At 49.1% G+C, this 17,403-nt stretch overlaps 1 protein-coding gene and 1 non-coding gene across 3 annotated transcripts in view; both read left to right on the top strand.

Moving 5' to 3' along the window:
* Appl2 (adaptor protein, phosphotyrosine interacting with PH domain and leucine zipper 2) overlaps positions 1-17,403 on the top strand; it is a 45,871-nt gene that overhangs the window by 13,428 nt on the left and 15,040 nt on the right. For both annotated transcript variants that reach the window (XM_021640928.2, XM_021640927.2), the window contains exons 3-9: positions 5,077-5,136; positions 5,609-5,680; positions 9,231-9,318; positions 12,336-12,377; positions 12,503-12,561; positions 13,205-13,351; positions 16,994-17,076. In XM_021640928.2, the coding sequence (XP_021496603.1) occupies positions 5,077-5,136; positions 5,609-5,680; positions 9,231-9,318; positions 12,336-12,377; positions 12,503-12,561; positions 13,205-13,351; positions 16,994-17,076 (551 nt within the window). The remainder of the gene's footprint in view (positions 1-5,076; positions 5,137-5,608; positions 5,681-9,230; positions 9,319-12,335; positions 12,378-12,502; positions 12,562-13,204; positions 13,352-16,993; positions 17,077-17,403) is intronic.
* LOC132652567 (U6 spliceosomal RNA) lies at positions 10,024-10,128 on the top strand. The gene has a single exon (XR_009590168.1). It is a non-coding gene; the product is annotated as a U6 spliceosomal RNA (small nuclear RNA).

The raw sequence follows: 17,403 nt of genomic DNA on the forward strand, positions 1-17,403 counted from the left end.
TTTGTAGTTGTTGGAGGTGGGACCCAGTTTTTGAAGCCATAGTGACTTTCCTCCTTTCATTAGATTTTAATCTGGATTGTTTTAATTAGTACATTTCACAGTCCTGACAAGCAGTAAAGCAGGGTCATTGGCCTACCTGAGACTGAGACGCAGTTTGCAGCTTCAGGTGTGAGGGGTGGGGCTAACACCTGCCTGGTCCGCATGTGTCCACAGGGCTTCATTTGTGCAGCTTCTGAGGCCTTCATGGTGGCGTGACTTGTCCTCTTAGGTACAGGGCTAACCATTGACCTTGGACTCAACAGGCCAGAACTCCAGTCCTGTCTACTTTCTGTGTGGCTCTGTGATTTTGGCAAGATAGCTCACTGTATTTGCGTTTCTTCGAGTCGTTGGGTTGTCTGGAGAGTTGAGCCACAGCAGCCATCTTCTGAGTGGTATAGTAACAGCAACTGCCTCTCCATCTCACCTGCCTTGGGGCCCCTCTGGTGCTTGGTACAGAGCCTTGGCCCCTGGCAGCACCTGATCTTCTCCTAGCACCCCATGACCCTCTTCATCGGGCCCAGGAACAAACCCTTTCCTAGCCTTCCTTTGACCTCCTCCAGTAGCTCTTATCTTCTTCCTGGAGCTGTTCCCTCTTAAGTTTTTCTGCTCTCCAGGACTGCCCCTCAGCCTCCTCTAGGACGTGTCCATTTGCCCCTGAGCAGGATCACCAGTGATGGCTGCTGGCCTTGTGTCTGCCTCCTTTGGGAACTATGGTTTTCTTGATTCTGCTGCCACTGTATAAGACAAGTTTTCTGGATTTTCTGGAGGCGGTGTGTCTCTGCAGGAAGGCACCCTGGCTTCAGTTCTTTCGTTGTCTTACAGCCTTCCTCCTACCCATTTCAGGGTGCTCTATGTGGCCACTGGCAAAGGTGAGTCTCGTCAGAAAGGCATCCTGAGCACAGAGCTGAAAGCCAGCCCCTGCCAGCTTGTCTCTGGCTATCCCCCAGTGTGCCAGGCTGTCTGTACAGCTCTGTACTGTGCTTGGGGTCCACTTTGCCCATCACTGAGTGTCCACAGAATGTCTCTAGCTCTATTCTTTCCCACCGTCTCTCCCTTCCTCGCCAGGGATCTCTTGTGTGCTCAGTAGAGGCCCGTGTGCTTAGTAGTTTCAACAGTGAAGGGTGATGAGGGTGTTCTTGGTCCTGCAGTAGACTGCTAGCCCTAGTAGGATGTCACTTCCTGATGCCCAGTACAGGACTGGATGCAGGTCTCCCCACCTGAAAGCCACCACCCCAACTGGACCCTTGTCATTACAAACCCATGTTCCTCCTCATTCCTGAGGCCTGGCACTTCTTTTTCCTCTGTTCTCCTCACTGCTTCGAGCCACTTCCTCAAGAATTGGTGCAGACTTTTGGCTCACCTTGGGTGTGTTTGGTGTTTGGTGTCCCCTCCCTTGCTGTCTTCCACTTTAGCCACAGGACACTGCTTCTTCACACTCATCCACATACCCCAAGCCTGCTTCCCATGGTTCCCCAACAGCCAGAGCCATCTGCCAGCCTGGCAGCTCGCCTTCTCATCTTTTGCTTCCATTTCAGCCTCCTTCTGTGGGTCTTGGGTACTAGGGTGAATGTACCTCTCAGGCACATCTGTGCCATTGGAACAGACTCTAAGCACATGGCTGTCCGTGACTGTCCCCAGCTGGATTTTCTCCTTGTCAGTCTCAACATTACTATTCATGGCCGCCATGGGTGGTTCTTCCCACGGAGGCTGTTGGTGGTTTCAGGTGGCACTCTGGGCAGTAGCCTCTCTGGCATGGTAAGGTAAGCGTTCCCTTGCCAGGAGCTCAGATTGCCCATCAGGCTTGCTAGCACCTTGGCAACAGAACAAGAGGTTCTTTAATGTAGGAGGAGCTTTGTCTTTTTTTCTTATGTTGGGGATCAAACCCGAATCTTTCTGCAGCTAAACGTGCTCTCTGCCATGTGCCCTTAGCCCCAGCTTGTCCTTTAAGGATTCCTGGGAAGTATTCAAGTGTGGAGAGCAGCCCAAGAGCTGTTGCAGGACCATGGAAAGAGGAAGCTCAGAGGGAGAGGCTTGCCTGACATTTGAGGCCCTGGGTTCCAGTATGTCACAGAAACACATGTCTGCATGCACGCACATGCACATACACACAAACACAGCATGATGTTACTCTCAGAACTTCATTAGAATCTAAATGCTAGTCCACCTCTCCTGCTGTCATGCTCCTAGGAAAGTGTGAGCTTTGTGTTCCTAGTAAGAAGCCCTCTTAGACCTGCCATTTGTATCTTGGCCTCAGCTCCATTTGTACAGGTTCTGTCCGTCCCCAGGGTGTGGATTCACCAGCCGATGCTGGCAGCTCCTCGATGGAGCCTCCATGCAGTCAGGATTAGAATGAGGGACACTGGGTGAGGTTCTGCCTGCTCTGCTCAGTTCTGGGCAGGGGCAGACCCTTTGTGAGTGCTTGCTTCCCAGTGGGCCTCCATGGGAGGAACAGTAACTCAGTTGCCTGATGTACCCAAAGGATGGAAAATATTTTAAGGAGAGACCTGGCAGAGGCTACTTGTCCCCAGTCACTCTGGCAGGCAGCTGCTCTGTGTGCTGTGTCCTACCTCCCTGAGGCACTATGGAGGTGTGTCATTGGCACCTGAGTATCATCCACTCAGCATGAGCTCAGTGTCACACAGCAGCTTGCTAGAAGGTTTTCAGATATATTCAGATATATTCTGACATTTCCATGTCAGAAGCATGGAAAAATTGAGGCATTTGCTTGGTTTGGATGTCGAGAGGGATATTATGTTTGTTGACTGCTTCCTGAAGGATTCAGTATGGAGGAGCACTGCTATAGAATGAAACATGTGGCAGGAGTTGTGGGAGGTGGAGTCAGAAAGGCTAGGAGTTTGTCTCCTTAACTACATAGCAAGTGTGAGGCCAGCCTGAGCTTCAGTGAGATGCTGAAGAAAGAGAAGAGACTGTGGAAAACACAGTGTGGAGTTTAGAACCACACAGAGCTGGCCTCATGTCCCTGCCATGCCACCAACCAGCTGAGTGACACTGGGAAGGCAGCTCAGCCACTTTGTACCTCATTCTCTGCCTCATCTCTAGTTGTAGTCATTTAGACTGGCCTATAGAGGGACTGCGGCACTGCCTGAGCAGTCAAGGAAGAGCACTTGCTGCTCTTCCCGAGGACCCACACTGGGTGGCTCCAGACAACCTGTAACTCCAGTTTTGAGGGATCTGATGCTATCATCCAGCCACCACTAGCATCTGCAAACATTGGCGTATATGCACACACACTCACACATCTGCAGACATCAGCATATATGCACACACACATCTGCAGACATCAGCGTATATGCACACACACATCTGCAGACATCAGCGTATATGCACACACACATCTGCAGACATCAGCGTATATGCACACACACATCTGCAGACATCAGCATATATGCACACACACATCTGCAGACATCAGCGTATATGCACACACACATCTGCAGACATTGGTGTATAGGCACACACACATAAATGGAAAAATATATTATCAAGATCAAACAAGGTAGCACATAGAGCATAGTTTCTGGTGTGAACTAAGCACCTGTCAGAATTAGCTGCTATTTAATGATTTTTGAGTGTACAAATCCCAACCCACAGGGGCCAGCCCCAGGCAGATGCCAACCTCAGACAAACTCATCTCACTTGAAGCAAGGGACTTTTTGTGTAACCCATGAGTGAGGCCCTTTTCAGAGCATCATTGCTGTAGAGGTTGGGTCGGCCACTTCTTCCAGCCTCTGTAGTTTATTGCTTTTTATGATGTGTCCCTCTACACTTAGGCAGTTCAAGTCAGAGCCCTACTTGTGACTTTATTCTGGGTAAGAGAGAGAGAGCCATGTTTCATAGTCATGCCTGCTCCATAGGGCAGACAGAGGTAGCCAGGAAGCTGTAACCTGTTGTCTGTCAAGAAGGTCCCAGAAAATGGGTTTTGACTCTTAATAGGCAGAGGACACTCATGCAAGGTAAACAAACAAACAAACAAACAAACAAAAATGTTCCCTTGAGTGCAAGACTTGTCCTTGAAGGAATAGCAGCCCAGAGAAAGAATGAGAGGAGGCCAAGGCCTAGTGTACTAGTGCCCTGGGACATTCTGTGCTCTGGGATAACCCTGAACTGACCAGCAGCTTGAACACAGCTTTAGAAGTATGAGCTAGGTCTGCTGCATTGGTAGCGGGAGGATGGAGAGTCAGCTGTGATACCAGAGGCTAGTGGGTGACAGGCTCAGGGACGCAGGGGAACAGAACTAGCATGAGAGCCTTGCAGCGCATGCCAGCTCCCCAAGCAGTGCTTTCCTCTGGTCTTCTGCAACATGGGGATAGATATGCTTTTGTTCCAGCCATCCCTGGTGCCAGCTCCCAAGGCCATACCCCTCCTATGAGACCGCCAGTAAGGCTGAAACTGCGCCCTGAGTCTGTACATGGCTGTCCCTCTGCTCTGCAGCTCTCATGCCCTCCACAGGCAGTTCCCGAGAGCTGCTCCAGTGCTGCTTTCTGGAGAGCTGCTTCTCCTGGCTGGCTTCCTGCAGGCTCTGCTGCATTAAGCATCTCTCAGAGTCTAGCAGGGTCCTGGTGTTGGCCCCTCCTGGTACAGCGGGTCTGTGCTTTAGGGTCCTCATCATGCACATGGCCACTACTCTGCTGTCCTCTTCCCTCATACATCCATGAGGACTGGGTCTGTTCTGCTCACTTCTTTGTTCACTGACGGAATAACCAGAAGGAGTAGTTTGTTAATGGCCTTATTTGTTCTAAATCAAGCTTTAGGCTTTTGATTTATCTCAGTGTTGCTCTCTAAATATTGCCTAGAAAGAATCTATCAGATGTGGTAGTACAAACTTATAATCACAGTAGGTTGAAGCAGGAGCCTCATAAGTTCCAGGATAGCCTGGGCTACATAGTGAGAGCTTGTCTAGAAAGAAAAACAACCACTTCCCAACACACACACTTCTTGTTCAGGCTGCTCTGAGGCACACAGTGACGATGCACACTGACAAAACTGACCTGTTCTGCTCTTCTCTTCTGCCCACAGAATGAAATGTGCCTGGCCACTCAGCAGCTTTCAAGGCAGCTGCTGGCTTATGAAAAACAGGTAACATGAGGGTGCTGTGCAGTGCTCAGGTCCCCCAGAGCCCCTAAAGACATCTCCAAAGGTACCCTCCAGAAGGGTCCTTGCTCCTACCTCCACCCATCCCTTTTCTCTTTCTTTCTTTTGTCCCAGTGGTTTTTCCTCATATCTTTTCCCACTGATAAGTTGTAACTGGGATCATCCCAAAGCCTCCATGAGGATTCTTCAAGCTAATCCAATACCCACGAGGGCTGCTGGTCTCCAGGAAGGCTAAGCAAGTCAGTACCACCAGTCAGGACAGACTTCTAGAGATACCATGCTGTTAAGACAGAACGGTGTGGCCAGGGTAGGGTGTTGGTACTCCTCTCAGGCAGACAGCCTCTGATGTGTTCCTGGGGGAGGAAAGGAAGAGGGTACCGGCCTGGGGTTTGTGACTCAGTTTCTGGAGTGAATTCCTGCATTTTAACACCTGGCTTTTTAATTCTCTTTGTCCTAGAATTTTGCTCTGGGCAAAGGCGATGAAGAAGTAATTTCTACTCTACACTATTTTTCTAAAGTGGTGGATGAGGTAAGACATGGAAATCTTTCTTTATGAACTCTTCATCTCTTTTTTTGGCCCCCTCTGCATTTTAGAATACCTCCTCAGATTTCTGAGGCTCAATCCATAACAGAGGTGGCATTAGCACTGTATTTGGAACTTAGAGGGAAAATAGACCACAAGGACTTCCATGAATTCAGTTTCCTGGTTTCTCGGGCTACCTTGGTGTGTTTCTTGTCCTACCTTGCTGTGTTTCTACAGCTGGATTGCTTCAAACAACAGGAGTTTGTTCTCTGAAAGCTTTGGAAGTCAGGAGACTAGCTCAAGTTATCTGCAAGGCCATATCCTGTAGGCCTAGGTGGAACCCTCCCTTCCCTTGTGGCATCTCCTGGTGACTTCTGTTGTGCCTTGGCTTGTGGCAGCACCCCTGAAGGCTGGCTGTGACATAACAGCATCCCTGAAGGCTGGCTGTGATTTAACAGCATCTCTCAAGGCTGGTTGTGACTTAACAGGGCCTCCCTGCTGCCCGTTTCTCCTCTTCTGTCTGTACCATTCTTATAAAAACACTGTCACAGAAATCAGGGCCCACCTGGAAATTCAGACTCCTTTTAAGTTCTCTGACTACGTTCGCAGAGACTGTTTCCACATGCTCTCATGTTCTGTGTCCCATGTGGATGTGTCCTTTGATGGGGGCCCAGTTCAACACAAGATTTCATATACCTGTTATTGTATTTGTGGGAAACCATGGTTATCAGAAATTGCAGAAATCTTAGCTGTAAGTGGGCTGGGGATGTGGCCAGTAGTACAGTGTCGGCCTAGCGTGCGCAAGGCCTGGGTTTGATTTCAGCACTATTTAAAATAAACCCTCAGAGCTCCAGTACCAAGACCCTTGTATAACCCTGGGAAGTATAAGAAACTCCAGCTTTCAAAGAGCTGGCAGTGTGGTTGTCATAAGAAACATGATGGAGAAAGCAGGAAAGCACGTGCAGTAGCCAGGCACTGAGCCACAGTGTTCTGGAGTCTGGCATCCACAGAACTATACCGCTCCCCTCCCTCGCCACAGCACCGTTCCCTCACATCACATCATGCCCAGAGGGATGTTTCCACAGCGATTACAACTGTCAAATCGACAGTTGTGATTGACCATCACACATGTCTCTTCTACTTTGGGGTTTCTTTAAAATATGTCAAGAGGGGGAGCTGGAGAGATGGCTCAGAGGTTAAGAACACTGTCTATTCCTCCAAAGGTCCTGAGTTCAATTCCCAGCAACCACATGATGGCTCAACCATCTATAATAAAGTCTGGTGCCCTCTTCTAGTGTTCAGGTACACGTTCAGGCAGAATGCTATCTAATAAATAAATAAATCTTAAAAGTGAACTCCAGTGATCTATGAGACGGGGGTGGGAGAGCATCCTCGAGGAGTTAGGGCAAGGAGCAGGATGAATCTGATGAAAATAACATTGGATACATGTACCTAATTCTCAAAGAACTAATAAAATATTACTAAAAAAATATGTCAAGAGGCCACTGAGGTGGTGAGGGCAATTGCCACTAAGCCACTAACTAGAGCTCAATCCCCAAAGCCACATGGGAGGAGGGAACTGACTCTTCAAGTTGTCCTCTGACTCCAAAGGTGTGCTGTTGTGTGCGTGCGTGCATGTGTGCTCCTGCACACACATACACACTAAGTAAGTGTAAAAATAGGTTGAAATGGATGTAGAATCTATTTTAAAATGTAATTACAGAAAAATGTGAAGTTTTTTAAATTTATTCAATTTATACAATTACTAATTGTGAGTAAATAACACAGGGAGGTGGTGAGATATTTCTCCCCCAAATCACATGAAGTAGAAGTGAGTGGCTAAGGGAGAGGGGCTGGTTGTAAAAAGACAGGGCTAGGCCGCCCAGCTTACAGCTGTTACTCACTGCCTTCTGGGAAACAGAGTGGCTCCCTTGATGGGAGTGGTGTCAGGGGTCTGCAGGTCAGAGTTTACACAAGCCTTTTGATGTCTAGACCAAGCTGCCAAATGGGTCTGGGTATGCAAAGAGAGGTAGTTCCTCTGTCTGTGCCAGAGCTGGGTGAATTAGAGGTGAGCCAGCTAACCTGGCAAGAGCACACCTGAGCAGACAGGAGAGGTGCATATGGCCTATTTAATAGAATGTCTTGGAATGAGATCTTTCTTGTGAGTCATTCAGAAATTTCCTCTTGAGTTCCTGCCTTATCCTCACAGAGGGCATGTTACCACTCCTGTCAGAGCATCTTGAAGCACACGTGGGCCCTGCTCTTTGCACCATCATCAGCCTGTGCCTCTTAGGCCACACAAAAGGTAGATGACATGAATCCTGTCCTTAGGAAGAAAGTGATCAGGCAGGAAGTTTGCTATCCTGACATGCGTGGTCACTTTCCTGCTTGCTTAATGTCAGAGCCACAGGCATAGAAGGCATGCTTGTTGATGTTCAATTAGCTGTCGATGAAAAACATTAAATTTCTTACTGTAGTCATTCTAGGAAAAAAAAACAAACAACCAGCCCCCCAACCCCAGTGGCATTTACTAGTTTGGCTGTCTTCTTGCATTCCTATCAGAAGAACATTGCCATACTTCAACTGGGCTGAGATAAGGAGATATTAATGGTGTTCCTTACCTGGCAAAGGGTTGCCCTTAGATCTTTGAGCAATGACTCCAGAGGGCAAGCCCTGTAGGAGATCTGCATGCTTGGGATAGTGGCATGAATGTTGCTGGCCCTGTTGAAGGCAACCTCGCCGGCTGGAGTTGCTTGCCCTAGTCATCCACGCTAGGGACAGTCCCTTTCACTGCTGTTGCTGATGCCTAGTCTACAGAGTGGGGGGTTTGGGCAGCACTGTGACAGACAGAGCATACTGTGCTGTGTGGTGGAGAAAGGTTGATCTCACTCCTAGCCACCATTACATCCCAGCTGTGCCATTCATGTGTGGTCTGGATTTAGAGAGTTGTTTGCTTGTGGGTAAAATAGGTATCGTAAATAACTCCTCATTCACAGGGTGAGTGAAAACGCATGCTGTACAGCATGCAGAGCTGGCACACAGATGTCAGCCCTGATGGTGCCATCCTCCATGGATCTACTGGCTCTCTGCAGGGTATGGGGTTGAGCCACCCCCATTCAGTTCCCAGTGGGCCGGTGTTTCCGGTGTGGCTACAAACAGCCCTTGTGAGTGAGGTTGCTGGCAGGCAGGCGGGCCTGGAGAGGATAAGCCATCTAGTCTTGCCACCAGTCTGCATTCAGTGCCAGCCAATGCAATATGTGGTTTCTAGGAGGCTGTGGCCTGGTTTGAGAATACAGAGCTAGGGTGTGCACAGAAAGCAGGGGACTGTGAGCCAGAGACCTTTTGCAAGCTTCACTGGTGCCCGTCAGAGCCTCGCCTCTCATCATTGGACCTCTAGGCCTGTCTCATTCCATATTTTATGAGGGTGTGTATTTGAGGACATCCAGCTGAGCCACTTAGGCACATGGGAATGAGTGTCTGTGGTGATCCCCTGCTAAAGTAAAACATACCAGTAATAATGTGTACAATTTTCTCAACTAAGTCCTTTTGCTTTCAGCTTAATGGTCTCCACACACAGCTGGCCAAGCAACTGGCAGACACTATGGTTCTCCCTGTTATACAGTTTCGAGAAAAGGATCTCACAGGTAAAGTAGCAGTACAGTTGCCTTCTGAATGTTAACTTACCTAATAGTAATTCTTATTGCATGGCTATTGAGAATGCTTTTTTGGGCAGTTTTGTTCTGCAAACTTTTCTTGATTCTGTGCATTCCTAGCTAACCCAAGAGGGTCCACAGACAAAAAGACAGACATGGAAGCAGATCATTTTAATGTCATGCAGCAGAGGTGCAGAAGGGATGGTCAGGGGCTGGAGAAAGCGGTCCAGAGGCCTGTCGACTTGTTGGGCCTGGAGGCTCAGGCCAGGGTTCCTGTGTACAGGTGGTCTGCTCTGCAGTGAGGACTGTGTTTGCTAAGTAAGCAGTGACGCTAAGGCAGAAGAGGGAGCTGTTCTTGGAAACCATGAACTTTGGACTATGAAGTGGACCCTTGGGTGGGTGCCACAACTCCTCTGAGGAGGATTTGAGGGTGCTGATATGAGCCCCCAGGGGCTCTTCGGGTACATTTGTGAGCACACTCCCATGAAGCTCATGCTGAGGGCATCTGACTGGGACCCACTCTTGCTTTAATGATGAGTTTCAGTTTTAAACTAAAGTAGAACCTTACAATAATTTTAGATGTATTTGAAATTAAAAGTTGTCCAAATGAGTATTACAGAAGTATTATTCTAGAGAAAACCTGGTAATAGAAAACTGAGTCCAAATGACCTAATGCTGGTACCCTTAATTTCATTTATTACTTAGAGGGTAAAGAATTGTATGTGATTATTGAAACAATAAAGAAGATTAGCATGGCCCCTGTACAAAGACATGAAAATTTGTGAAACATTTCATATTAGGAAAAGAAAAGGAAACATACAAACAAATAAAACAATTGTATTTGAGAAGTCTGACATATACACACACACCACATATAGAACCTTAATTGAAAAAAAAATACACATATAACCTTAGGACTGGAGAGATGCCTCAGTGGTTAAGAGCACTGGTTGCTTTTACAAAGGACCTGGGTTTGGTTTCCAGCACCCAAATGGTGGCTTACAACTGTCTATAACTCTAGTTCCAGGAGATCCAATTCTGTCGTCCATAAGCATCAGGCATGGACATGGTACACAGACATACATGTGGGCAAATACCCAGACCCAAATAATAATCTTACTTTAAAATATATGTAAGTGTACATGGTTTTCTAGTCAAAGAAGCTATAGTAAACGTAAGGGCAAATATTAAAAATGGAAAATTGCTCCCTTGCTGCCCTTGTGTCACCTGAGGTTGAACTGCTACAAGCTCTGCCCAGTGCTACTTTGACAGCCCTAACACTTCATAATTTAAAAACACAAAGTAACAAACTGGTTTGATGGTGCACACCTGTAATCCCAGTATTAGAGAGAGTCGGGGGATCAGGAGTCAGGGTAATCTTTGGCTGCAGACCGCATATGAGCCCAGCGTAGGCTACCTCAGTAAATCTAAAAGAAAGCTGGTGGTGGTGGTGGCCTTTAATCCCAGCACTGGGGAAGCAGAAACAGTGGATCTCTGAGTTCCCTGTAGATCTCTGTAGACCTCCCTGATTTGCAGAGAAACCTTGTCTCCAAAAACTCTAAAAGGAAAGGGAAGATGAACGAATGTCTATGCTAGGCTGCATGTCTGGGGAGGAGAGGGGCTGCTAGGCTGAGCATGCGCAGCAGCCTGGTGACAGTGGCCCTCCTTACCTACTTCTGTGCTCTAGCAGCTGAGTTTACAGTAGCTTAGAGTGGCCATTATTTTGCAAATTACCAGTAAAAATGGAAGTTTCTTATCTGTGAAAACCTAATGAAATCACCCTTTTCTCATGACACAAAGCCATAATTGTGAAGTATCTGGCTCATCTGCTGAGACATACATTTTACTGCCTTTTAAATTTTATGTTATTTTCTGCTTTATACATGGATGTTATGCTTGAATGTATATATGTGTGCCTGCTGTCTCCAGAGGTCAGAAAAGAGCATCTGATGTCCTGGAACTGGAGTTCCAGATGCTTTTGAACTGGCCTGTAGGTACTAGGAACCAAACCTGGGTCCTGTGAAAGAGCAGCAAGTGCTCTTAGCCGCTGGGTGGGCTCCCCAGTCTCTTAAATGTTTGGCCTAAGCTGGCCTCAAACTCATGATTCTCCTGCCTCCACCTCTTCCTTATATCCTGCCAGCATCCATCACAACTGGCCTTGTAGTCATTCGTGCCCCAGCAAAAGTATAGCTGAAGAGAGCATGAGAGCTAACAAGCTGTGAGTAGACGACTGTGCTGTAACAGGGAGTGAGAGTAGAGAGAAAGGAGGTGAGAGGGAAGGTAGAGAGGAGGCCAGAGCGCTGCCCAGCACAGGGAAAGGAAGGAAGGAAATGGTTCTTACACACACTGATAAGGACCATAGACACGATAAAGTGCGTTGTTGGACACAGTGGCACAGACTGTTAGGGAGGTGAACATTGTCGCTCCTTCAGAGTCCGTCTCTGTGTTCTTCAGTGTTTCATCTTGGGCCATCATTCTCTTGGTGACCTTTTTGTCATTTTGGTTTTGGGGTTGTTAAGCCATCTTGGTGCATGGTGATCGTGCATGATGTGGGCTCATGGCTATGGGTATTGGCTTGTGACTATGCAGTACACCACTTTGTGTCATTTTTAACTAGCACAGCAGTGTGTTCACTGGTGACTAATAAGTCAGATTTCTACAACAGGAAATACAAGTGGCAACAGGAAAGAAACTCTGTGCTCTGTCTAGTCCCACCTACTGTAAGGGGAGATGGCATAAGACACTTGAGGGCCAGGTTGCTTGTAGGCCAGGTTTCCAGGATGAGTACCTGACCATGTCCTCAGGACTCCACTCCCCAGGAGTCCATCTCCTTCACAGACCATGGGTGTGGAGTGCCACTGCAGCCATTAGGCCAGGGCCTGAGGGAGCGGAGCCTGCGGGGCTGTGGGCAGAGCACGTGCCCTGATCCTCTCAGGAAGGCAGCACTCTGGCTTCGTGTGGTTCCGTCTTTGCTCTAACTCTGACATGTTTTCTTTTCCCCTTTTCAGAAGTCAGCACGTTGAAGGACCTCTTTGGACTTGCCAGCAATGGTAAAGCATCTTTCCATTTTTGGGACATGGGCTTTGGCTGTGTGTGAACTTAGTGGGGGCGGGACAGACAATCAATGTTCTTACCTTTCCGTGCTCCTGGATGTTCCCATGTCATTTATTTTTAGAGCATGACCTGTCAATGGCAAAATACAGCAGGCTTCCTAAGAAGAAGGAGAACGAAAGAGTGAGTTCCTTCAGGGGCATTGTGTCAACCGCAGCTCCTTTTGTGGCCCCTGTAAACGTGTAGCTTCCATCTGTGTGATGGAGCTCTTCTTTCTTGTATCTGGACCTTCAGATTCTCCTGCACCTCAAGTGTAGACCTCCACCCAATTGTAAGCTCCGGTGTGGAGCCACTGCGAGTTCGAACCATGTGCAGCTTGGCTTCTGCGCTGTGCTGTCGGCTTTCTGACTCCTGCACTGCTCAGCCACTTACGCTCAGCTGCTGGCTGAGGTGTTAGCCCCTACTTTCTAGGCATTTTGCTACCACAGGCAACTGAATCTTCATGCATACACTTCTTACTTCTGCTACACGATTTTCTTAAGCTAAATTATCCCCTGGGGCTATAGACTTTTATGTGAACAAAAATGTGTGTGGCTCCGGCACCTGCTGCTCTACCACCTTCCCAAACAGCAGCATTGGGCTCTGCCACTAGGACAGTACAGAGGTGCTGTCACTGGTGATTTCACTGGGCTCCTTTTTAAGCCAGGGTGGAACCTTATCTCTGTGCCATTAAATGTCTACGATGAACAAGCAGATGTGTCTGGAGGTTTGTGCGCTTGCAGAACTCTCAGACCCCGTGGGTGACTCGAAGTGTCCCTTTCCCTAGGTGAAGACTGAAGTTGGGAAAGAGGTGGCCGCTGCCCGACGGAAACAGCACCTGTCGTCCCTTCAGTACTACTGTGCACTCAACGCCCTGCAGTACCGCAAGCGCATGGCCATGATGGAACCCTTGATAGGCTTTGCCCATGGGCAGGTACGGGAGCCCCTTCCCTGTGAGGGGAAACCTAAAGCAGGTGATTCAGAAGCATCGTCATAGAAACAGATGCACCATCCCAGGAAAGTTACTGGCCTCAGCATGATGAGAGCTTCCAGCCAGGTCGACCTGTGAGGCCGTATGTTGCGGAAGTTTTGGTCCGATCCCAAGCCTCTCAGGGAAGAGCCTGCCTGCCTGTCTCATCCAAGAAAACCAGTTCCAGCTCTGATTTCTACCCAGGCCACATGGCTGGTTTAGAGCCCAGTGTGTACACATGGCTTTCACAGCCTGTGCTGCAGGCTCATCCGGACCCAAGCTGGCAGAACTGGAGCCAGAGTGTGCGCGTTCCTTTTCTGCTCTGCACTGTCAGGCTCACCCTGGCCAGGTCATTCCCAGGTGGTATGCCCCTGAAATACTAGTGTACTCCCTCCTGGGGCCTGGGAAATGTGCCTGTCTTTCTGAGGTCTGAAGGAGTCAGTCAGCTTCTCCCCCTCACTAGTGATCTACTGAATATTTGTCTTCAGAGCTGCTCCAGGCTAAGGATGTCGACCCACCTACCGTGGCCCAGACAGTGGCAGGGGCCGGCATGAGCTTCCTTCTTTACCCTTATGACAGGGGCAGGGGCCGGCATGAGCTTCCTTCTTTACCCTTATGACAGGGGCAGGGGCCGGCATGAGCTTCCTTCTTTACCCTTATGACAGGGGCAGGGGCCGGCATGAGCTTCCTTCTTTACCCTATGTGCCTCCCAGCCCTTATGTTGTACAAGAGAAATGTACCCAGACTCTTAGGCCATTTGATAATCTGTGACCAAGATGACTTGAAGAAACAATGTTTCTAAGAGCAGCTACCAGTTTAAAACACACGTGAGCATCTCGGACTGTTGTATGCCTTTTAAAATTACATGTATTTCAGAAGAAATACCTCATTGGCTTCACTCAGGGAAAGGGGGAAGCTAGCCATCTGTAAGCAGCCAACAACTGTCTGTCATCCTAATACAGTTGCTACCTGTTGAGTGGGAAGTTGACCGAAGTCAGCTTATACCTGCAGGGTGTTATTTGAATAGGGTCACCTAGCCTCTGTGCAGTCTGAATGAAGATGGGTAATCCAAAAATAAGCACTATCCTGCTGGCGTCTTCAGACCTCAACAGAACACCCAGCTTCCTCAAAATGGGCCTTGGGCTGCCTCTCTGTCCCTGCTGTCCATGAGCTAGGTATACACCTCGGCCAAAGCAGCTGGCCTAGCACTGTTGGAGAATTGTGCTCTTTGCTCTCTGTAGTTAAGTCCTGCCAGCCCTCCCTGGCCTGGCAGCCCTTGCCTTGGGGCAGTAATCCCTGCTCACTTACAAGCCCGGGAGTGCAGAGGGAGGGCCAGTATATTGTGTCAGAGCTGCAGTCTGTGGAGCTTGGTTGGCTGGTAGACAGTCTTACAGGACCCAAAGGATAAGGCCAGCAGGTTCCATGCTTTTTTACAGGCAAGGACTACACTACCGCTCCTAGCCGGGCTGTTTAAATAGTTGTAAATTGGTCACAGGAGAGTAGAGAGTAGGTGTTATCACACATGCAGCCCCTGGGCACAGGACGGCAGAGCTGTACTGTCAGTTCCTGGTAGCAGCAGCATCAGGCTAGAGAACTGGGGAGGGACATTTCATATTTCATCTAAAAACTCTCCTCACTCAAGACACTGGACTGGCAGTTCCTTCTCGGCAGAACTTTTAAATCCTCACAGAGCTAGAGTTCTCTCAGCTGAGTGTTGCCTGAGCCGTGAGTAATGTTGGGTGAGTCAGAAGCTTGTGCTTTCCTCAGCCCTTGGGTGTCAGTGTTTCTGGCCCCACCTGTGTTAGCTGATGGCGTGTGAGCACTGCACTCCAGGTGTGTGCAGGCCGGTTTGTAGAGATTGCACAGGCTTCGCCACTGACTTTGGGGAGGTGTGTTACCTCTGCTGTGGCTTGTCTGGTCCCCAGAGATCACTTTCAGTTCTCAGGCCTCAATACTGAGGTTTTATCATTTATATAGGTTTTCCCAAATCCCATATGTGTGTGGGTGCCCATGCCAGGGCATGCATGCATGCAGAAGAGAAGAGCCGCAGGGGCCGGTTCTGCCTTCCACCTGCAGCTCAAGCTCTGTCATCAGGCTTGCTGGCAAGTGCACTGAGCCATCTCAGCAGCCCTGTGCAGGTCCTAGCGCACATAAGGTGACCTCTCATCTGGTATTGACAGGGTAAGTGTAGGGAGTGGAGCTGTGGATCCCCTCTTCATCTGTGCTTGGGACTGCGTGGCCCCAGAGAGCTCACAGTAACTGGAGAGTAAGCCAGAGGCTTAATGAGGTGCTCCAAAGGAGGTCAGCGGGGAAGGATGAGAACCCCAGATGCTGACCGCTAGAAATGCAGAAGGCTGCCTTAAAAGATGAAATTAACTGAGGAGTTTGGTATTTGACGTTACAGGGATTGAAATACATTTGTGGTGTTGATCTGAATCCAAGGTCAGCAGGACAGAACCTCCCACGTGGGTATAATCCTGCTCATCAGCTATAGTTATCCTTCGATGACCTAGGGACACTGGTGCACATGTTTTCCCAGGAGCTCTCAGACTAGAGGGCAGGGCATCAGAACCCGCCGGTAACAGCCACCAGCCGCTTAGGGAGAGGCTTCAGTTCTGTGCCCACCACCCAAGCTTCCAGATGAGGCTAATGCTAAGGCCCTTCTGCTCTTAGGATCTTGGTTCACAGCTGCTAAATGCCTGTCTTCAGGCACATGAAGTGCAGCACTTGTGCCTCAGGCCCAGACTTGGGAAAGCCTTCAGCGGAGAAGCAGGCTGAGCTTCTCAGGCTGGGCAGCTGCAGAGGATGTCAGCTGACTTTCCCATGCCTGGCCTTCTCATGTGTTGGAGACCCAGACCTGGGAAGTGAGGATCTTCCTAGAGTCCCAGGAAGCAAGAAGTCCTTCCTTCAGCAACAAAATCCAGCAGCTGCAATTTCACTCCGACTCCCCAGGTCTTCAGGTGCCACTTCTCCATGGGCAGAGAAGGCGCCCGTCCCCACCCTGAGGAGAAGGTGTGCGCTCCTTGCCCATTTTAGCAGCCGCTCGTTGCCAGATCCCCTCTTGCGTTGTGGTGGGAAGAGGCTTTTAGGAGTCTTTAGCCCAGTTTCCGGTTTGTCATAGCTCAAGTCATCATCTGTCCACGTAGCCAAGGTCCTCAGCTGTGCTGTGTGAGTGTGTTCAGACAGATGGCAGCCCTCGGCAGTGGCTGGACGTCTCGTGCTGGACTCCATCAAATGCTTGTCTCTGCCCTGCTGGTCCTGAGCATCGGTCATGTGGCTCATCTCCATCTAGTGCAAGAGCAGAAGAGAAAGTGCCTGGTGGCAGTTTCAAAGATTATCAGTTGTGATTATTGAAACTGTTTAGATGGACCAAGGGCTTATTACCTTTTTCAGTCTTGCCTTTCAGCAAGATTGCCAGGCTTCCCTTGCTCCACTGACAAACGTGGGCATTCTCAACTGGTGTGGAGGTGACGGAGAGATGCCACCAGACTGCCAGCAAGAAGGGGCTGGCAGCCACGTCAGTTGTCCCCACACAGTCTCATAATTAGGGAATTGGTCAGTTACCTTCCTTGTTGGTGTTCAGAATATTGCCACTGTATCTTTCAGATTAACTTCTTCAAGAGAGGAGCAGAGATGTTCTCCAAAAGTATGGACAGTTTCTTATCATCTGTTACAGACATGGTTCAGAGGTAATGCTGCCCTGGCCCCTGCCTCTTCCTTCTTCTGTGGCTTCTGACAAGAGCTGTGAGGTAGCTCATGGACCACATGTGCAAACTAGTTTCACCCTGAGCACTCTCTGAATACCTATCAAGGCTGCTGGGCATATTGGATTTGGCGGGGGTGGGGTACAGGAGTTGGGGTGGGGTATGTTACAAAATAGGAGGAGGCAGGAAGGACAGGGTTCAAGGCTACTGTGAGCCCCATGAGACCCTGCCCCCAAAGAGGAAAATATACAAAGAAATAATAAATGTGGAATCTTACCTCATGTGGAACACAAGAATGTTTTCCTGAAGTTG

This window comes from Meriones unguiculatus, chromosome 2 (assembly GCF_030254825.1).
Source record: "Meriones unguiculatus strain TT.TT164.6M chromosome 2, Bangor_MerUng_6.1, whole genome shotgun sequence".
Lineage (NCBI taxonomy): Eukaryota > Metazoa > Chordata > Mammalia > Rodentia > Muridae > Meriones > Meriones unguiculatus.